The sequence below is a fragment of the Empidonax traillii genome, unplaced genomic scaffold, assembly GCF_003031625.1.
Source record: "Empidonax traillii isolate 1590-97213 ecotype Southwest subspecies unplaced genomic scaffold, ASM303162v1 scaffold374:size1477467, whole genome shotgun sequence".
NCBI lineage: Eukaryota > Metazoa > Chordata > Aves > Passeriformes > Tyrannidae > Empidonax > Empidonax traillii.
The window spans coordinates 255,897-279,112 of record NW_020955567.1 but is presented as its reverse complement, the minus strand read 5'-3'; the positions used below and the strand labels follow the sequence as shown (position 1 = coordinate 279,112).

The following is a 23,216-nucleotide window of genomic DNA, read 5'->3' as shown; positions in this document are numbered from 1 at the left end:
TGACCCCAAGCTCACCCTGGACCCCCAGCCGAAGCACTGGGGCTATCTGGGCTAGGTGTCAGTGGGCTGGTCCTTCCCCATTGCCAGGTGGTGGCTGGGAACTGTAACCCTCCCACAGCACCTTGCCAGGCAGAGTAATGGAAAACCAGGCAGGTTTCCTCTTAGGTTTACCTGGGCTCTGCCAAAACTTTGTTGCAACAGCACATTTTCAGTAAAACTTCCATTGACATTTAAAGTCAAATAAATGGATATTTTTCACCTATAACACCAACTAGACATCTTAGTAAGTAGTTGCTGACTAGCTTGAATTACTATTATGTCAGTCATTGAGAACCAGCCAAGCATGTCAGGGTTTACTGAAAATTAACACCAAAGCCAGATGTTCTGACTTACTTAGGCCTGCTGCCCCTCTTTAAGATAGATGTTATTGAATATAATCTTTGATTATTTATGGACTAGAGAGGACTTTGCCCTCTAAAGAGTGTCTCTCGTTCTACCCCTTTCCAGAGCTGAAATATTCATTACTTCTTGTTTGGTTTTTTTTGTTTGTTTGGGTTTTTTTGTTTGTTTGTTTTTGTTTTTTTTTTTTTTTTTTTTTTTTTTTTTTTTTTTTTTTTTTTTTTTCCCCCCCCCCCCCCCCCCATATCACTTCTGGCATTCTTGTCACATCCATTTAATGACACACTTCTTTGACCACTAAAATTTCTAATGTATTTTCATTGTTTTTTTTCTTGTCCTTGAAGACATACCTTTTACTTTTAACTCCACTCATTCACTATGCAACAATTGTAATTGTTTAATTAAAACATCCTCCTGCCACTAGAAATTTATACCTCGAGTACCACAGAGACAGAGTAAAGCTGATGCTGCAAGGAATTAAGGATGCCTAACTACAAGGGAAAGAGAAAATCAGGGCGGATGTTTGTGTCGAAGTTGTTGAGCCTGCATCTGGGTCTGCAGTGCCTCCTTTATTAGTGGGCAGGTTACAAATGCTGGCTGGCCCCGTGTTTCTCCCATGAGCTCATTGGTGCTAGAGGTATGTATAGACCAGTATATTCTGAGCTGTGATTATACACCAGACAAGTATGTAACAGCAGGAAAACCCACAGCTGCAATGATAGGAAGTATTTATACAGAGCAGTACCATCTGGTGCATGTTCCTATACTATACTTAGTGATACACTATATTTACTCCTATAGTACACTTAGGGACTATACTTAGCTGCTATACTGTGTATCCCAGTTAATCCAAAGACATTCAGTATCTCACAGATAACCCCACTTTTAACAGCAGCCATTCTTTACCCGGTGACGTCTATGCAGCTCCATGAACAGATACAAAACAGGGAATGTGAAAGGGTTATTATATCAAGGGGCTGCCATCTTGCTCATCTGCAGATACATGGATACACAAATTTCTCTCTTAAAAGGGAGTGCAGTTTTAGTGATGCCTGTGTTAAGGCTACCAGCTTGACTGTGCTTGATTTTCAAAAAAAAATTCCTTCTCCTGCTAGCCTAAAACAGAAGAAAAAAAAATCTACAGTCTTCGAAAAATTAATTTATTATACATTCGTAGATGATTTTGTAATAAAAATCCTCACCAGGCCTATTGTCAACAATACAAAACTAATAAGAAACTCCAACATCCACCATTTGCAGCAGTGCTAATAAGTTAGTGGGCAATAGTGCCCTTACTTGCGGTGTGCACTGCAGCTGCATATAACTGTGACCAATGTATTTTAACTTGAAAACTTGACATTTTACAGCCTCTCTACCTCTGTTTTGGACACTGACAGTTCTGTGCCATAAAAATGCAGTGAGTTATGCCATGGTTCCATAGCTCTTCTGTTCTTTTTCTTGAGGTCATCTATATTTAGATGGGCTACATGAATCCCTAAGTCTCTACATGCAGTTGTAGTCATGATATGTGCTTTTACTCTGACCCAAAGGTGCAGTTACAATTTCATACATATCTCTCAGTAATGGTATCAGGAAGAGAGGTGTGGTGTTGTGTTACTATTAACTCCAGTCCGTGTTAAAGGCCTCTTCAGTAGTAAAGCAGCATTATTGTTATTGGTCTACTTAAAACAGAGGTAAATATTTTTGGCACATTTTTCTTAAAAAATGCAAAGCCAGACTTAACATTCACAAAGAAGTGTTTCCCAGTATATTAAGGATACAGTACTCAAGTGGGCATACAATATTGCTCAGAAAGGTAGCATTTGGCATGGATATGCTTTTTTCAATTAATCTGTAACTATACATAAATTTATGCATACACACACATACAGATTTTTGTGCAAAGCCGAGGAGGGAGCAGACACAACTTCCAAGTGCCTCATAGCCTTCTGAGTTCACAGTTGTTTACTCAACAGCTTTCTAAGTTGGAAAATGAAAACTCCAATTACATGAGCTTGGACTTGTGTAAGCATGATAAAACCAAGAGTCTCACCTTCCCCATCATTCCCTGGGCTAAGGAGTTAATGTGACCTCTCCGACTACTTTTCCCTGGTGTGTACAGAGAGCATATGTAGTGAGTACTCCACAGGATAGCCCAAAACATGATCTGAGTGTTAATTAAGCACCCATATAACACAGAACATAACGGGTTTTTTTCCTGTCTTGCACAGCTGCATAGCACAATACACTTGAGATTGTCAGTAATGATGTTTCCTTTGCATACCTTAATTACATATTGAATGCTAGTGTATGCATAGGCAAGTTAAGGTACAGCAACATACCAAGTTATCCAAATTTTTGGTGTACAATGGCAATACAGAATTTTAAGGCACATATTAAAAATTTTCCAGAGGAAAACATCTTGCAATTTATTGTAACATACGTAGTAGTATACACCTGAATGTGTTTTTACACAGATAACAGTTAGGTGACTTGCTACAGGTATATTTTATACAATGGTGAATAAAAATTAACCTTTTACAAACAAACCAATTCAATATGTTTTCTTCAAAACAATATTAAGTGTGTGGCTATGAAAACACATAAAAAAAATTTTAAAAATCATTTACCACAGCATAATATTTTTATGACTGGAGAAAAAGAAAAAATTATGTACATAAATACATATATTTTATATATAGCAAATTACAGTTTCCTGCACTGAACATTTATCAAATATACAAGTACTGAACAATACTGGATAGGGTGCTTTGCCACACCTTGTGGTCTCTTTAAATTCCTGTGAGAGTGGAAGACAAGTTTCTACAGAGGATACAACTTGTTCAGTGGTGCAAGCTCACATAACAATTTAAAAAGTAAAGAAAAAAACCCACAACCTACAGCAGAAATGTCTGATGTTCCCAGCACAGGCATCTTTAACAACAAAATGAGAATGTCCAACTGTTCTTCAAGCACATGTTCCAACACAGGATCTGTGTCAGAGACCTTAATTCTGTATGACAAGCCATCACCTGCCAAGGGCGATACATTTGGACAAGAAATCTAATGCTCAGCTTTGTCCACTGGCTTGTCAAAGCCATCATCTTTCTGATAGTCAGATTGGTCTATCAGGCAGTGAAGAGTCACCTTTTAGATCCCCTACAGAAACTGTACCCTTTTGCTTGGACCTGGGCAGCCACTCCCATGAGCTTCAGATCGAGAATAAGGCACTATCTGGTTTTCTGGCCATTAACTTTCCAAGGCTCTAGGAACTGTGGTTATGATCATGATGGGAGATTTTAAAAGGGGTGACACCAAGCTATTTTTGAGGACTATGTACAAAGTTATTTTGGTTTTGAAAATAGGAAGCATTCACACCACACATTTCATTTCACCTGGCCAGAAATGCTAAGCTCAGGTTTCTTATGCATAAGTAACGATCCTTACTGAAAAGGATGACATAAACTCCATTGGGTTCTTGTGACCTTACCAGAAACTGTTTTCAAAGTACTGCAGTTACTAGCCAGGAATAACAATCCCATTTAGATGTTTTTTGGAGCACACAATACAAATATTTATGTCATAAAAAGCACTTGGTTGTCTCCACAGGTTAGTGATGTCTGGAACTTGGGGGATTGTAAATCCAGTCTATTACAATAAGAGTCATACTCACAATCATGAAGATTATGCCAACTATGAGAAAAATCAGAGCCTGCAATTGGAAAATGAAATGTTATTAATGAAACAACTGACTGTCCCACTGGAGCCACATTTATATAACACCCAGGGCCTGAGTATGGGTGTGAAAAAAAAACTATGACTAAAGCCCAAGTAATGTTGTACATGAATCAAAGTTAGTCCTGTGTGAATTTCAGTCCAAGAGAGCCAGGCTTTACAAGGCTAGATATGAAGACAACCCCTTTGTTACTGTGAACAATAATACAAAACATGACACAGGAACAGCTTTTCTTTTTCTTTAAAAATTGATGAATTTTCAATAAATTATCATAGTCTCTGACATTAAGAACAGCTTCATAGTTAATCTGTTTTATGCTTATTAGACAATCATATTTCTTATCTAAAAGTATTTCTGTGTATATTCAAGTGATTCAGATGCTTGTAGTCGCTCTCTGGTTTACTGGGGTTTTAGTTTATCATAATCTGTCCACAGTTAATATTATTCTGCCTTGCAACACAAAGATGAATATTGTATGTAATCTCAGTGCAGGGTGTGAAATTCTAGATGTGCCTAACACACAACAACGTGAAGAGTAAGCAAGGAGACTTGAACAAATATTCACAGTCTCTCTAGAAAAACATTTCCAAAAGCCATGGTAGAAATAATTTCATGATAACAAACCTCTTCTTTTATACTTGCAGTATGTATTGGTTCACTTTCATGGTTTTTTGTGAATATATGTATAGATATATATACATGCTCACCTGTTTATTTATGTGCCTGCCTATATATTTCATTAATAACCTTTCTAATTAAATTTTCAAAGAACATTTCCTTGGTGATAGTTAAGTGTGCAGACAGTTATTGATGTTCAGGATGAAAGGTATTGCAGTGGCAGTCCAGTATGACATACAGACACATGCTGTACATAAATGATATATGTCTCCTGTAGGTGTATGGATCTGTCTCAGAAGGGAAATCACTATTACTTATTTATCTCTGCAGTACTAGCATGAACCAACAGTTTCTTATACGCTTATTTAGTCTTGGTGCTATTTATGCAAATGCAGGTGTTAACTAGACCTTAGATCAGATTAAATTAAATGTCTTTTTATAGTGGTTTAAGACACACTTTATCCTAAATACTTAGTGTTGTGTATCAAGAGTAGTAGGGCACTAAAGGCTTCAGCTTCACACTGTCCAACCTATATTTTGAGTGAAATGCTACCATTTATGAGCAACTGCCACATGTTGCAAGTCAAAGGTCTGAGTATTTGTGACCAGTGGAAAGCACACACCCACCCACACTTATTTTTGCAATTGCTGCCAGCTCTCTTACCCCTATCTTCTGGGGAGACCTCAGGGGTTCCTTCTCCACAAGACGCAGGTAGAAGGCACCAGGGAGGATGAAAATCAACATCGTAGCAGAAGATGCTCCTGGAAGAGAAAGTAGAGTTGAAACCGTCTGTCAGAAAAGCAATGTGGTGCACCTGCCAAAGAGAGCAGGTGGGAAGGCAGTTGCTGTTCCAAGCCCAGCTGCACAAAATGTTCTCTCTGTAGACAGCATTCATGGAGAGCTGTAGATGTCCAAACACTTGTTTGAACGCTTGGGGCCTGAAGAGACACTTGTTACTGAGAGGCTTTTTTCAAACTGATGTCTGCATGTCAGCTGGTGAAGCAAGGACAAATAGACTGCCAGGGTGGGATGACCCTGGAAAGCAGGTATCGAAAAGAGAGTGGATGATCTGTGTCTAGGAAGTTCCTACTCCTCTCTGCCCAGCAGAGCCCATCATGGTGGCCCAGGCACAACAGGCAGGGAGGAGCAAACCAGCTGCAGAAAGCCCATGGAGGTGTCTTTGTCAAGGGCTTCTGCATTCATGAGTCTTCAAGCAGCTCAGAAGACAGAGGCTCTTCATGGACCTCTTTGATCAGAGGCCAAAACTGACCAAAAGAAAAAGGTAGGGAGAGAACTGTGAATGTCAATATAAATGTGTCACTTCTCTCCTTTTTCTTATGTCAGTACGTTTTGTTCAGGCTATAGGTGCTTGAAAACCAAAGATGATTTCCCACTTCTCCACATATATGAAATAACCTTTTTGTCAAAATGGGGATTCCTTACCAGTTTTTATACTGGGATTATTGGATTCCTTGTGCCTCATGAAAGGTAGCAACAAAACTGGGTAGCCTTCAGCTGTGTATGTCAGTTGTTTGGGAATGATATCCCTTTTACCTTTAATCTGTGTTTATATTACTATACGGTGAGACCCAAACTGAGACTGTCATGCAGTCCATGAATGTAAATATGTTCTAAAAAGAATTAACAAAGTGTTTATGAAACCTACCAATAAATCCAAAGATGTCTTTAATAGTTGGAACAAAAATTACAAGCAGGTTATTAAAAGCCAGAATTACTGCTGCAATCAGGAAATGTCTTATCCAGCTGAATGGCCTTTTGGGAAACAGCAACGCACTGATAGATGAACGGATCTGCAAGACGAAAACCAGCAGGGAAAGTAAAACAATAATTAATTTTTCTTCACTTTTCACTTTTAAAAATGATCTATGTTATTTACTTTTGCTGTGAGAAATTCTGACTGAAAAAATGTGTTTTCAGTCTTTGATTCCCATAATGTAATCTCACTCTGATGTAGGTTTTTGAGAACTGAGTTCACAGTTTAATGTAGAAACTCAAATATTTGAAGTGTAGAAGAAAATCAAGTAAATAGGGTGTAAAATCCAGGATATGAAATCTGTTCAACTGAAAGATGCTAATATTAGCAACAAACACCCAAAGAACTCCCCACTATGAATACTAATCAGCAAGCAAAAAATTCATGTGTGAAATAGGAGTTCCTGTGTTCCTGAACCTGATCCCTCTGAAAATCCCACAGGAGTTCTGTCATTTACTTTTCTGAGAGAAAGAGGAAGCTGTTGGTTTACTTTCACTAATTATATACATATACGTATCAGAAAATAAAAACATATTTTTCAATGCCACTCGGAAATTATAATCCTAAAAGCTGCTGCAGAGGATCCTTTTTGCTCCACTGACTTTCTCACACAACACAGAATTTTTTTGCTTTTTCATCATAAAAGATGGTAAGTAGGAAAAAGGTCAAAAGCAAATCCATTTGATGGCTGGAGGTAGTGTTACTCTCAAGTACCATGATTAACTTAAAATTCAAAATGTAGAAATTGAACAACAATATTTTTACACTGTAAAAAAGCTCCAAACCCACTTCTGTTTTATTCTTTTAAAATAATATACAACTGTTTCTGGGTGAGTCTGGCAACTGAATAAATGTATAGGGTTCTGCCAGACTTGGAGACCATCACTTGAAAACACAGCATGAATTTTGTATTTTATGTTTTTCATTTTGTTGTCAGCCAATATTAGGAAGAGAGAGGCAGATTGCAAATATTTTTTCCAGCCCCTGAGTTGGTGTAAAACAGCTTTATTGAAGCAAAAAACTGCTGCCTATGTTTCTGTGTACTTACTCCCAGCAGCTTGTCCGTTATACCTTCTGTGATGTAGTCCTTAAAAAGGATTTATCAGTTGGAAGTTTTACAGTGACTAAGGGTATGTAGATCTATAGTTTATTTTTTTTTAACCATGAAATGAATTTTTTTAAAAGAAAAAACTCTGACTACTTTGAGAAAATACAAGTGCAGTAATGAATTACAAAAGTAGTTGAAATAATTATATTGCTTATCTGGAGTAATAATATCTGCTGTGCTGGCTGTCCTAATAGGCTATGTAAATCTCTTTGATATTCTGGCTTGCAAGCAAATGATATTTTCTCAGGAGTCTTCTTAACAGAGCAATTAGTGCTGTGGTATGCAAATATTAAGACTTCCCACACTATTCAGATATAAAAATGATTTTACAGAAAGTTAAAACGAAAAATGCTACATCTGACAGACAGAGGCTTTTGCAATGCCCTTAGCTTGTTTTCCCATGAAGCGCAATCAGTTTGTTAATACTAATTTAAACATTTAACCACTGGTTTAAACAAGACATTTAAGGCAGAGCACTGGTGTTCTCCAAGCTACAAGAACCTATCGCTCTGGGTCCTTAATACCAGAACTTACTTTTGGATAGACAACACTGAACAGTGATTACTGCTCTAAGGCATTTGTCAGCAAGCCTGGAAATAGTATCTGCACAGACCATGCATTGCATCCAGGGAAACGGATCAACAGGACCCCAGGGTTACTGTTCTCATCAGATGGGATCCCTGTGGTGTGACGTGGATTGCAGGGAGCCCTCTGGCAGCATGATACTGGGCTTGTACTTGCCGTACAAATGACACACCAGCCTCCCAAAACCTAATCACCAGGATCAGCTGTTTTCTCCCCAGCTGCATAGCCCCTCAGGGAAGGCATGACAGACAGTCCTATGCATTCAGGAGCTTAGAGGTCTGCTCTTCAGGGGAGATTGATCCCTGAGGAGGGTCAGTCCCTCTGCAGAGCTGCCGACTCCCACCCCAGCACAGAGCTGTTTGGTTACCCGTGTCTTTCTGTCCCTGCTACTATGGATATTTTGTTTTTCCTGTGAAGAGAACACAGAAGCTCCAAACTTTGCACAGACAGCTGACTATGTGACTGAGTCTTGTATGCCTCTGTTTTCTGGCATTTAGCTTCCTCCCATGTCCAAATACTCAAGCATGTAAGGTGACCACAGGGCCTCTGTCCCTCTGCTTTGGCAGCTGGGTCTGGGAGTCCTGCACAATGTGTGACCTGAGATTCACATGCCTGTCCTGAGTTTGGATGCTATAGTAGGTGCCTATATTTCTATTAAGAAATCTCGTAAGTGGTTTCAGTATATCCCCATCTTTGGTACTTAGCGCTTCTCTGATAAATATAGTACAGAAAAAGCCAGAGAGACAGAGAAGTCATTCCTGATTTATTTATAAAGACTGATTTATTTCAGTCTTTCAAATTTTGCAACCCTAACCGCCTAAGGTCCACGCTCTGATCAAACTGCATATGAGGAAAACAGACCCTTCTAAATAAAAATTCAGACTTATTTTTCTTCAAAGTCTTTTCTTCAAATGTCTTCAAATGCCTGTGCTGTGGACATGCAGTCAGTGTATATGGGCTAGCCCTGATTTCAGCTTCAGCAACTGTGTTACTTACAGGGAAAAGGACAAGGGGCACAGTCAGGGTTACAGCCACCAGCACTGCCAAGCGAACTGACAGCAAAAGGGTGTCGAAGGTGTACACTTTAGTGTACGTATGAAGTAGCTCATCTTCAACTTCTCCTACAAAAAGGAAACAGAAAGGAGCTAAATCACTTAAGCAATATCTGAACATGAAAAAAGATCTTTGTACTACAGCAAGATAAGATTAGCTTTATCCCAGCCACTGTCATTAGATACGTGTTATGGGCTAGACATTAAAGAGGAATTTTCCCACCATGACAGATACAAGTCCATCATTCAGAGATGATGAGGTGATGCTTTGTACTCTAGTATCTTTGAAATGACTTTAAGAAAGACTTTGAATGGATATAGAAGCTGAAGTAAAATTAATTTCTGTGATATGAAATATGAAACAACTGAACTGGTGACAGCTCCCTTTGACCTCCACACACATGTCCCAGCTCTCAGACAGAGCTCTCTTGGCCCAGCGATAGGGAGAAGATTGTGCTGTATCATTCATTTCTTTGCTGCATGGAGGAACTAACGAGCTAAAAAGAAGTAGCGTTTGCATAAAATGGTGTACTAATAGAGGGACTACTCTGTTTGCCTATCGGTTAGTCTAGCTCATCCATATTTTTTACAGTAGAATGATTTGCACCTGTTTTTCAGCATAGATGAATCTGAACTAGTGGTGTCAGAGCCAGATTGGGTAGCATTTAATAGTGTCATGTAAAACTGTTGAGCTCTAGAGTATTTTTAGTACGGTCACTCTTGGCCTTTGACAAGAGCCAAGTTTACAGCAGCTTCTTGTCTGAGTTCACAAAGCCAAGAGATACACAACTTGTCGCCCTAGTAGATGCCTCTGAGTCTCTCAAAGGTGAGGAACTGGTGGTCTGACAGCTGGAGAAGTGTCACAGATCATTCAGGAGATTGCACACTCCTTATTGTAATTGAATGTTGCTTACACTTGGATTTGAGCCCACAAAAAATGCATTAGTACTTGGGCCTCTGAGATAGAACCAGCTCACCTGCTTGAAATGACAGGGAAAATTCTGCAGAAAACAGGGTTTTGACCTACCATAGAAGGTAAGGTATCCAAAGAGGGCAGCCAGAAGATACATGATAAGCATGCCAGTGATGGAGATATTTGAGACATTCTGCATCCGCTTTCGGGAGCGACTGAAGTACAAAAGAAAGAGAGTAACAGTCCTATAAAGCCTCCACTTGTACAATAAGTACTCAGAAGTATCTTAGCTCTCTGACACATCCTCCCTTGCTAGTAAGTTCATAGCAACTGTATTGGTTACACAAAGCTGTTGATGCTTTACAGCTCTGTGCAGAGCGTCATAGACTTGTGCTGAAACTCTGTTTCTATTGCTTTCTTACTGACAATATAAAATGCGCCACATTATTTTGTATATCATTATTTATTAACTATCAATCTCAGTGTATTTTAAATAAAAAAAAAACAGGAGGGCTAAAATAACAGGACCGGTAGTAAGAATAGGCAAGAGCTTTTAGCCAGCTCTATATGAACATACCCTTATATCTACATAGGGCTGTTCTGCAGGTTCAAGAACCCCTTGCAGGTCAAATCCTTTCTTCATAAATCCTTTGGTTAAAGATAATCTTCATCTTATAGGACCTGGAAACATGTTCCCAAGTTATCTGAGAATTTTTATTGCTTCTGAGGTTAAACCTGCTGAAATAGGAGCTAATGATACATAACCTCCTTGAGTTTTGCAGTACGCTCTCTTGTAATATATTTTTTGCTGTTCAACAAATGCCTTTGATTAGTGCTTCCCAGCTATCAACTATGTGCTGATTTAAGCAAGTGTATTTGATTTTTGATATTTCTTAAGCAAAATAGGCTGGGTGAAGAGACTACGTGAGACACCCAAAGCAATGGCACCCCAAGAAACTTTAAGAGTAAGTAGCAACTGGCACAGACATACAACTCATTAAGGTATTATTAGAAACAAGAATTATCTGCTTCAGTGCAACAAAGTTCTCCAGTTTATTTCACATCCTTTAAAGAACTGTCCACATTCCTCCTTTCCTAAGTAAACAATGATCAATACTATGGTTCTCTGTCACCCATATCTGACTACAAGGTCAAAGCCAATATCTGCTTTATATGTAAAGCAATAAATCATTATCATGTGTGTGTTTATACATCTGCAGTCAAGAGGCAACATGTAGAAAATGATCTCTAGATATGGTTAACTGGAAGTATTGGACAAAATTTAAGAACCTTACTCTTTCAGTTCACTGTATATTGGTAGCACCTCAGGGTGGCATACGAATGCAAATGCCAGGATGGGTATTGCATAGGCAGTCTGTAAAATAAAGTTCCCATTAGTAAGAATGGTCATGGTTGTACCTCTGACTTTTGGCAGCCAGCAGTTTAGCTGTAGTCCAAATGGTTAAAGACAAAGTCTACAGAATCTCCCTTACCCGTGAGTTGAACACAAAGTATTTTGGCTGACACTTGTCACTGCTGTCACTATGCGCTTCATATTCTACACTGCTTTTGGGGGAGGTATCTTTTGGCTCCTCAAGGCCTGGCAAGTGCCCAGCTGTGTTGTCCATCATGAAATTCACACCAGAACCAAGTGACTCGTTTGGTAACATGATCAGGTGCATTGGCACTGTGTTATTGGTAATGGTCCAGTTTTCAACCCCATGGTCCATGATAGGGAGAGGACAGGGTATTTGGGATTTCTTGAATATTACCTACAAAAGAGTAGACAATGTCATCAGAAGAGTACAACTGTAGGTGATTAGACACCTGGGTATTCCAACAGAAGTATAAACAGGCACACAGAAGAGAGAGGGGAAATAGAGGGAGCTAGAAATCAAGTGTTACCACTTCTGCTTCTCTTGCAAATATTTGTTGTTAATCTGTCTTTACTGTTGTCCCATTTTATTTTTTATTCTCAAGTGTTTTTTAAACTGATTTTTTTTATTCTGATTTCAATCAGCAATAGGCTTGTTGATTGGATTCACTTGCAGGTGCTATTCTAACATCCACAATAAATTGTCATGGTAAGAAACACAACAGTGTTTAAGGGTTTGCAGGTTCTGTATTTGCTAAGAGACAACACCCAAACAGTCACCTACCACACTGACAAAGAAAACCATACAGGTCAGCGAAAACCCACTCGTATAACCAAGATAACCTGTGCAGTAAGAAAAACAAAACAAAACAAAAAAGAAACCAGTTCAGCTACATATATATTCACAATCCTAATAGAAATAAAAAAGGAGCTTAAACGGTGCATTAAGCTTACCTAAGGTTTTTAGAAGGGAGAGGGGAAGAATAACCACAACTGTTACAAGTATGACGAGGTAGTTCCCGTTCAGGTACCATTCTCTAAAGAGAATGAATAAAAATAACAACAAACATCATTGACATCAAGGTGGAAAATTTTCATCTGAGTTTCAGGTTGGGAAAAGGTACCTACCCAGAATTCTCCTCAAGTTTCATAAATGCTCTGATGACTTCTGGAAGTTCATATTTAATAATAAAGAGGTAGCTTGACATTGCTGAGAAAAAAACAAAACAAAACTGAAAAATTAAACACCTTCAGGGAAAACAGTAGTTTCAAAATAAAGAAAAAAAAAAGGTTTTTTTCAAAAGGAGAGAAATGAGTTTTGTTCAAATGAAAGTGCAACTAAATAAATGATGTGTGCCCTTCAAATTGTTATGAACATGTCCTGAATGACATTAGAATGACATTAGAATGACATTATTGTATTAGAATACAATATAGTTACTACTGAATTAACAGCATACTTAAATCAGTCTTAACTTTTCCTTTTACTCTTTTGTTGTAAATGTTGTTTTTCCAGTGGACACTGTCCATCCCCATTCTTTAGTAACTTAAGTTGTTACTAACTCTATATTTGTTCAGCTACCTTATCCTCCCTATTTTCAACTTTTTTCTTCTAACACTCTTCTCCGTATAAAAAGAAAACAACTAGTTGTCAAGATTCTTGATGGAAGAGTGGACTTCTGTACACCTCATTTAAATGTACTTCCAAAAGGAATGCTTTTTTTCAGTTGTTTTACGTTTGCCACAGAGAGATCTCCAGAGACCTATAAATCAATCTAGACAAGGACTAGAGGAACAACTATTCTTCTTTAATAGGAAGCATGCTTCATTCTCGAATTCAATCAATTTGATATTTAGGCTTGAGGAAGGAAAGGAAGACCATAGAATAGCACCTTTATGAACAAAATCCAAAAGTCTTTTGCAGTAGAGAGATGTGAACTACCTCTATCTGGGTAGCAAAGTTGCTATAAAAGGACCATAATGATGTGTTGATGGAGATTTGCAAAATATAGCAATGGAGACAAAATAGAGACAAATAGAGACAAAAATATATACATACATTCAATTGACTAATGGTATATTTAATTTAAATTTCAATTACTTCTCCTTAAGTAAAATCTGTAAAAAATTATAAACTCCCTTGAGCTTTCCATCATCTAAAAGGCTCCTTCTTCAGTGTCCTAAAAGGTTTCTTCCAGGATAGTAAAAGGAAACAAGCTTCATTGCATACAGTCCTATCTCTACTATTTATATTGGTAAGTAAACAGCCTCCTGTCCTGACAATGAAGATTACTTGATTCACAGGAGGTATCTTTGTAGATATTACTTGTTTCACAGGAGGTATCTTTGTAGGTGAATACATTAAAAACTTACTTTTAAACACACAGCATCTTCAGGAGAACACAACCCAAGTGTTATTTCAAGGAGAGAATTAAGCTGAAAAATGACCTACTGAAGAGCCTTTTATGGATAAGACAGAACCATGTGCTGTTCCTTTTACATTGGACTAATCTTTTCTAAGTTGAAGCAGATGGTTCAATTAGATGCTAAGAAGAACAGTCTGAGTTGTACTCAATAAAGAGAAATGATCAATTCCTGGAAGACAGTCAGCCAGGCCACTTTGACCATCACTGAAATCTTTCCACTGGCCATGGAGAGATCCCAGGTAACTGTCTTTCACCATACACTGAAGTGTCAGGTAGCTGAATCAAAGTGATATTAACTCCTCGTGTCCTTCCTTTTTGCAGTGCAGTGTATGCTGTATCTGGCTCAACTCTGATGCCATTTAGCCAGACAGAAGGAAGAAAGCACTTGTGTTCTGTAGAAAAGCATTGGAAGATAGAAAATTCTTTCCCCTACCTCCAATGTTCTGCATTGTAACTGAAATGAAAACACCGCACTTTCCAGGCCAGCCAAATGCCTTTTCTCCCAGTTTTTCATATATTAATGATCCTGAAAAAAATACAAAATGAAAAAAAAAAAAAAAAACAAACCCATGAGCCACTGCATACTTGATGAATTGCATTCCAAGGTAAAATACGTGCAGCAGGGACTCTCTATCAGCCACAGCCTGCTCTCATACCTCCTTCTTTTGATATCTTCAGTAAGAGGTGGACTGAGTAGAGTGACAATATTGCTACGCTGAGCAGCAAAACTCTGTAAGGCAAAGCAGAAATTAGAATCCTAAGCAGGACATCAGAGACAGTGGATTTGAACTTACACTTGATAATTTTCATGAGTTTCAACATATAAATAGTTTTCAGCGTGTTTGTTCTTTGTTCTCCCAGTGCTAAATGCAGAGATAAGTGTCAGCTGTAGCTTACTTGTAAGTACAGTTGCACCTTATACACTCCAAAAGCCCCTGAAGGCTTGTTTAAGTCCAGTAGGTGCCACTTCTGTGCTATTCCACAATGACAGAATCTTGTATCTTAACAAGATCCTACTAACAGATTTCTATTCAAGAGTCTGGTCTTTGGACTCTTACCTGCTCCTTGACCTCTCAGTTTCATATCTTTCCTTACTCAGAGCTGTCACAAAAAAAAACACCCCGAAACCCCAAACCAAAACCAAAACCAAAACATGACTGTGAAAACTTCACAGCTATCTCCCAGGTGGTTACTGCTTTTGGCTTCTGTCATATCATTGTGGAGTTAGTTGCCTGCTTTGCAAGTACATTAAAAACTTTGCATAATGTTAAAGCATGGCATGATACTGGAAAACCTGCTCTTGGAGCACTTGTAGCTAAGTCTTCTAGTCTAGTCTGCTTGAAGGTACTGGTGCCCAAATTCATTAGCTTGATTACTGCCATGTTCCTTCCACACAGCATTTGTATCCAGTGATTTCAGCCTCTTACAAACTGCTGGTGAAAAATGTAGCTTTGTGTGACATATTCAGGGCACAACACTGTGGGCAGTACATCTTATTGCCATAACTGTCTTGTCATCAGCCTGCACAAGTGCTGGTGCAGAAGGGAATGCGATTATAACGTGACAGAGCTAGGAAACAGATGTGCCTTACTCCACGGCTGAACAGGAGGCTGTGCCCACACCTTCCACCCCCCTGAACATGCAGTTTGGTATAGATATGGGAGACACTGACAGCTAAGTTCATAAATGAGTTACAATCTAAGATCAGACCCAGGATCTGGGGCAAGGTGATGGCTACCAGACCATCACAATTTTTTCTGAAGTTTCTCCCTTTGACAGAGACAGACAGTACTACAGCCTTCATGGTGAGAAGGGCTGCCTGTCGTGATGCAGACTCACACGATATGGTAAGGGGGGGTCATGCCTGAGATTACAGTGTATCCTGCTGAGATGGTGTCCTTCTTGATCAGGGGAACCCTGGAGCATGCTGTTCATGTTTCCATGTCCTGACACACGAGGTAGGGTAAAACAAAGTCCTCCTGCTTTCACTGGTTAAATCATGCCAGGCAGCAGAAGTGACACTCTTGTGCAATCTCTGTGCCATTGTAAACCTCCTCCACAGGAGGAATGTAACGGGAAGTTCCGGAGAGCTTCTGAGTTTTAGGAACCCTCCTTTTACCTTCACCCTGTAGAACATCTTCCATCACAAAAGTGCTTGAGCAACATGAGAAGAGTAAATTACAAAAAATGTAGACGATTCTGCCAGCATCATCTAAATTAGAATAATGTCCAGCAGTTTCCGTTTAGGTAGATGGGACTTTTCTGTCTCAGTAACACTAACGCTGTGATCTGTGAAAACAGAGGAACTTCCAGCAAGTGGATACAAGCCAGGGGAGAAAAAATATCCACACAAAAGTTTATACTTTTAAATAAAACTCCTTCCTCTACCAGTAGGGAGAATATTTTCATGTAGGAAATACGGAAATAGAATAGAAAACAAAGCAACCTCTGGGTGGAGATGCCCTTTTTCTGGTTGTTTAAATCTTCATGTAGTGCTTTAGCCTTACACCCTGCTCCATCACTGCTAACAGAGCTCATGTGATTATGCTCAGATTTTTTTTTAGCCACCTGTGTGAATGAACAGAGCTTAAAAATACTGATATTACAAAGATAATGTTTTTTTTCCCACTAATGAGGCTTAATGTATCATGGTTTTCTTTCCAGTGATAATTTATGGACATACTAGTTAGTACAAGTGCTCAGAGAAAGCTGGAGAAAAGAAAAACTCCTACATTTTTCTAACCCCGATGCGGACAATTTTAGAACCAGCTTTCATTTTTGATCTGCAAATACTATGTCTAAGCCAGTAGAGTGCAGGTGTTATGAAGCACTTACCCAGAACAGCGTTTGAATATTCAATTAATTTTCAGTTAAAAATTCTACTGGCAAAACAGGAGATGTTACTTAGCAACTGGAATCTACACGTAGTATTTCAAATGCTGTTTCTCTTGTAGTTACACAGTCTTCACAAGCAAGAAGCGATATAAAAACAGCCAAGCAACCTGGTTTAAAGGCTTGCTAGATTTCACTAATGTCAGATGATGGCCTAATACTATCCTTATTCTACTCTCATGGGAGGTTAAATTAACACTTCAGTTAAAATTAAAACCAGCTATAAAAAAAGGAAACCCAACATTTTTCCTTGGTATAGTCTGTCTCATTAAAATGCTTCAGAGGTTAGACATCTATTAAAAAACTTACCATGGCTATCTGTTACTGTCTATCAAAACCCATTCTGTACAGATACTGCCAGCCACATACTATTGCTTTCATCTGTGCAGATTGTGTACAAATAGACTTGAGGGAGCAACATTAAATCTGGATAAATCTCTGAATGCATTTACATACAAAGCATGTTGCTATTTCAGATTACACTGAATATTCTTCTTTTATTTCTACATAATGATTAGATAGTTGGAATGGTGTAAATATATTTACGGGTGATTTAATTCCCTTGTTGGACTCCCATAATGAACCAGCAAGATTGCTAACTTTATTTTAGGACTGGTATACTGTCTTTCCTTCTGTTTATTGATTGCACAGTGTCAATTCACAGTTGTGTTCCTGATACAGAACAGGTCTAAAATATAGGGAAAAAAAGGCTTTTCAGCAGTGGTTCCTTGTGGTTTAATTACATAGTATCTTAAAAAACCTTTCAGCTAACAAAACAAGCTTAACATACCTCTCTAACCATAAAAGCTTCATTACCAGCTCTGTTCTTATATTCTATTTGTTTTCTTTCTATGTACTTACACGAAAAGGATAATTCCTGTGTTGGCCATGGCATAGGAGAGCCCTAAGATGCCGCTGCCCATAATGGCATTGCTGAGGTTGAACGAGGACATTCCAAAGGAGGTTCTACCTCCATGCTGTTGGGTGCAAAACCAGAAAATGGCAATTAATTTGCATTTTACTGAGCAAGACAGACTAATCTTCCTCATTGCTGGATTTCCCTGTACTGGTCCCTTGATCTTTAGAGATGGAGCTTTTTCAAGGTTCCCAAGTCCACAGATGCTTGCCACCATAAGGAGTCTCTTTACCCCCAAAGACAGCTATGGTGGTAGTGTTTACCTCTTCCCACTCTTCAGTTGTCTCAGAGGGGAGCAGGGCTACATTCCACAGGTGACTGAGATGACACAGTTACAATGGCTGTGGTGGCTAGCCTCTGTAGAAATACATGCTGCTATCTTATAGATTACCCACCAATTGATTTTAAAAAATCAGTTTGGTTGTTTTTTTTTTTTTTAACTTAATACAACTGATTTTTGAATTTTTCCCCAGGTAGGATGTGCTTCTTTCTCTGAGGAAACAAAAGTGTGTCTGGGGGGAGAAAAAAAATGAGGGCTGGGTGTCTGGGGCTGGAGGCAGGTGAGTGGAAGAGGACAAAACCTAGGACAGGGAGGATGACGCTTTATGGAGTTACAACTGACACCAACTGGAAAAGAAAAAAGGGGAATATGGCTCTTAATTTTAGCTTACAATCACAAATAACATATTTTGGTTTTATGTGATCAGTTCTAATAAAACCTGTAACACAATCAATAAAATAATGTCTTTCTTTTCATTAAAGTCATGAAAACTTTGAATAAAGTTAAATCCTGAGTGGACAGGTACCCACATCCACATCCCAGGAACTGGTGCTGTGCTTCCACTTGCACATGGAGTTGTCTAAGGAGTGAGAGGTGCACTGAGCATGTAATGCTCAGCATCTTAAAGACAAAACAAGAATGTCCTTTCTTTAAAGCAATGCAGCTGGATGTGTATTCATTTACGCTGATGCTGGAAACAAACGATACAAGCATGCACACACTAAGGCTCTGATCTACCTGGCTTTTGGAGGAAGAAAGTCCCTCTTAACCAAATGTCTTGTCAGAAAAATGGATGCAGACCTACAATAGCTGAACACAGGTGAGATTACATGGGTGCTACTGAAGTTCAAGTGTGATCTCAATAATTTTTCTGATTACTTGTGAAAGAAAGACCCAGTTTTACTTGTAAAACAACAGAAAGGCTTTGTTGCACTAACTGTTAGAAAATGCATTTATTCTTTGAAAGCCAAAGTTATGTTGATCAAGTGACTTTGTTTACTGGAACTTTTAGAAAAAAGATTCAGGTTAATAAGACTTATTTTGTAATTATTCATTAATTCATTAAAAATGAATAAAACTTACATATTCTTCATTATAGTCTTCCAGTTTCTTTTTATCCAGATATCCATTTGTAAGGAACTTCTGACTTTCTGCATCTTCACTAGCAAATGGATTGAACACAAAGAATAATAAGAAGATATTAGATAAAACTTATAACACATATTTTATTCTAGTAATACCTTTTGTCATTAGTGGGAACTTTCCTTTGACATTGCAATAAATATTTAAAAATCCTTCAGAAAACCGCTCTCTTCTCCTGTAAGATTCTCATGTCCAATGGCATGTTTAAAAGATCTTTGCTTTGCCTTGGAATTTAGTTTTAAACCCAGTAATCTTCAAATTATATCTGATTGCAGATGCTGGAAAGTAGAATTCCATACAGCAGTGTGCTAAAGCTGAGCACATACTTCACATCAGAGCAACAAAGCCTCTTGCAACTGCCCTGTTGGACAAATGTGGTGGGGAGTGCAGCAAGCTGAGAGCTGGAGGCCAATGGCTGGTTTTGAGATGTCTTTCTCCAGTCATACAGGTGCTACTGCTGTGGTGTGCTCTGCTGGATCACCTGAGGGTGGACTGTCCCTGTGGGAGAACTGAGCTGCTGAGGTTGCACTGCTCTGAGAGTGTATTAATTTACGCATGTACTATCTGACTGGAGTGATTGGAAATTACCAAAGGGCTGGGAACCTGCAGAGGTCACTCCAGGTGGTGGCAAGGAGGAACCTGGGCTGCCTTGGATGTACTGGGTGCTCTGTCCTCCAGAGCGCAGTGGGGAGGGTCACTGCTGTGGGAAAACTGTCCCAGATACCGTTAGTGAAGCTTGTTTTTTGATTACTGTTTTCTAGCCTTAACAGAACACTTAAATGCTTACCTCCTAATTGCAGCCTTTTCTGAATCAACCAGCTCTGTGTAGTTGTCTTCGAGGCTTTCCCCACTGTTGCTCTGGTTGTCAAGCTCAATGTTGACTTTTTGCAGCTCCATACGATCCATTAGAGAGGTCAGCGCTTTCCAGCACACACACTCGCTTCTTCAGGGTAAACAGCACCGTGCTGTCTGCTTGCACCTCTCTGTCATGCAGGGACTGCCAGAACACTCTGTTCTGCAAACAAAACACACTAGAACTCATTAGAATTTTCTTCAAATTAGATAAATCAGTGTGAATTGTTCAGTTTGTGTTTGATCTTGATAATAACATTAAGAGAGGAAACTGTTACAGACTGGGAAAATTCTAGGCAAGCATAAAGGTTCCTTTATATGCCAGCACTCGGCCCTCCTGCCTCCCATAAAATGGTAAAGTGTCAGGCCAACAGATGCACAGTGGGTGTCCAGCACCTGGCAAAAATACAAAGGCAGAAGAACATAATTTACTTAACTGCTTCTTTTGAATTTCTAGGAGAGGGTGATGCAAAAGTGTTTGCTGTTAAAAAAGGAGTATAGCAGTACAGCACGCTTTCCCAGTTGTTGTAAGATTAATGCTGTCACAGGTTTAAATGTATTGTAGACTTGTCCCTTTCACTGGGATCTGACAGAGGTGAGCATTCCTGTATGATCACTTTTTGATGATTGGGAAGTGCAATTCTGATAGACCAGTTTCTGGTTTTCAGGGTACTTGTGTTTAATTCTTACCTGAGTCTGTCAGAAAAATTCCTGCCTTTTAAAAATCATATGATGCTCAACTCTTTATTTCTTATGGGCCAAATAAAACTGTATAGACCAAATTTACAAAGGGAACTTCACCTCTGGGATTTCAGCAGCTGCATGTTACAGACTCCTCTGTAGATACACACGTGGATTCATTTGCTCATAACCAGACTCAAAGGGAAAAGACTGTGCAAGAAATGCTGCAGTTTTGCAACACTTCTCCCTTCCCAAAGATATTCCTTGAGGTATTTTATATTTCCATTTCACAGCTGAGGGGACACCAGTTAAGGGAGTGAGCACAGACCAGAGAGCGCATTGCTGGCAAGCTTGCAGCCAGCATCACAGGTTCCTGACCCTCTACCTGCTGCCTTGAAATCAGGCACACACCAGCTGTCGCTCTCTCTGGTAGGAATCTAGTGCATTGTGATATTGCTTTCCATTTTCACTTGTCTGGTGTACATGAATGCTTTTAGTAAGAAGTAAGGAATCTGACTTTAATTTATGGCCTGGGGCTAGTTTTAACTTTTTTTAAATTTTTTTTAATTAATTTTTTTTTTTAATTTTAATTATTTTTTTTTTTAATTAATGAAATCCATGAAACAGGCCTGGTATTAGATTTGCATCCTGCAAACACTAATGGATGTAATTATGACCAGTAGTGTCTTGAAATTCAGCAGAACTTTGCAGAGCTGGTTCTTAGTTGGTGGAAATCCATATCTTCAGGATCCAAGCACTGCAGATACTGAGAAGTTTGGGAAGATGTTCAGACACTGGCAACATGTCCTCCCCATGAGTAACAAAAAACAGGTAGAACTGCCACTCCTTCACCTGAGGGGAAATGGGTAACCCTGTGCCTCTGGAGCCACTGCTCAACCTGCAAGATATTTAGATAAAGGGGAATGCACTGGCATCAGGTGCTCAGTTGCACCCCTTCAGGGGTTTGTGCTGGCTAGGCTGCTGCTCCTGGGGGTTGGCCAGGAACAAGGGTGGGGATGGCCAGGAACAAGAGCAGGGATGGCGTGACAGCATGGCCACCAAGGTCAGGCAGGCCTGGGCCTTGCAAGAAGCTTAGCATGTAATATTGGAGGAGAAACACCAAAGTTCATATGTTTTAGCTTCTCTGGGATTTCATGCTTTCTCCTTCTGAGTTCTGAAGTTGGTGCCTAAACATACAAGAAAAATCTCCTAGATTTACAGTGTTCCTCAGACTTGGCTTCAATATGCTGATGGTTTTGCTGCCTCCTGGGACATTTGGCTGAACAGAAAAGATTTTTCTTGAAGTATAATATTAAAATGGAATACTTATTGCAAAAGGCATTTACCTATTATTAGAGGGAAGTTATTTATTTCTATAAAACTGATTTTCCTCTTCAAATATAAGGTACTGTTCTGCATCATTTATTAAGTAATGGTTTTCAGAAATGATTAGGAAAATGATGAAATTTTTGCCGTCTGATTTCACAATGTTATTGATTCCTGTCCAGTCTGCAGTTAGGACATTTAGAGAATGGGCAATCACTTAGTAAATAATGCTGGGTCACAGATATGACTAACACTTTCATGGGTTTTGCAGTATCAGTATTTGTAATCTCCTCTATGGTATCCAATTTAGCAGATTTTGCCAGATTCTTTGTCTTCATGACAGTGACTTTATAATATTATTTTCTATGTGACTATTTCAAAATTAAATAAGTGTTATCACTGTGAAACACATAATTAAAATGTAAAGTTTTCACAAATTCTTTCGTATAAAGAAATGTTAGCCAAGTAAATCAAGAGCCTTGAAAAAAATTCTCAGAAGTTAGCCAAGGGCTGCAAAGGAAAGCAATCATTCATTTCTTAATTGACAAGACAATTTTGAACACTTATGCTGCTTCTCTGGTTTCTTAGATTTTGATTTTCTGTACAAAAGAGAAGGCTAAATTTCATTCCTGGAGAAACACCAAAGATATTTACCAGTGTAAATTATCATGTCAGTAAATCTTAAGGAGCCTATCCTTCACATTGCACTTATATGTACAGGTTAATAAATTTCTAATTCCCAATTTTGGAAGACGTGGGTAATCTCTAAAATACATTGATCAAACATTGTAAAGCAAGAAAGTTTACCTCTGAGTCAAGCAGGTTCTCTTCCTCGCTTCCTAGGCAGGTTATATCTTTTAGGAGTTGTACCTGTAAGGAAAAGTTTGCTCATGTGCAACCTAGAGCAGTTGAACAGTGATTTAAAGACAAATGGGAGTGTATGAGATGAACCAATCAACAGCTGCTACACCCCAACAACTCCCTTCGACAAACTTGCGTCAGCTCTTTTTAAAAAAAAAGGGGAAAAAAGAGAAGAAAGGTAAATCAGTTTACTGGAGCACACTGAGGGCAAACATCTCCGTTACCAGAGCTATTTACTCTCTGAGCGTAGCACTATTACAAAACGCTTGTCCACAGAG

At 38.9% G+C, this 23,216-nt stretch overlaps 1 protein-coding gene across 2 annotated transcripts; it reads right to left on the bottom strand.

Moving 5' to 3' along the window:
- Positions 1-2,618: 2,618 nt before the first annotated feature.
- On the bottom strand, positions 2,619-22,997 carry SLC38A4 (solute carrier family 38 member 4). Of its 2 annotated transcripts, none has more exons than XM_027892912.1 (16): positions 22,885-22,997; positions 20,006-20,233; positions 19,159-19,237; positions 17,741-17,856; positions 14,644-14,717; positions 14,421-14,513; positions 12,690-12,771; positions 12,516-12,598; positions 12,346-12,404; positions 11,680-11,958; positions 11,482-11,561; positions 10,301-10,401; positions 9,218-9,342; positions 6,421-6,565; positions 5,418-5,515; positions 2,619-4,111 (listed from the first exon to the last, which is right to left on the bottom strand). In XM_027892912.1, the coding sequence occupies exons 2-16, from the start codon at positions 20,122-20,124 to the stop codon at positions 4,010-4,012; spliced, it is 1,635 nt and encodes a 544-aa protein (XP_027748713.1). In that variant the 5' UTR covers positions 20,125-20,233; positions 22,885-22,997; the 3' UTR covers positions 2,619-4,009. The 2 variants fall into 2 exon arrangements, with proteins under 2 accessions (XP_027748713.1, XP_027748714.1); XM_027892913.1 differs by having other exon boundaries at positions 20,006-20,228.
- Positions 22,998-23,216: the final 219 nt, after the last annotated feature.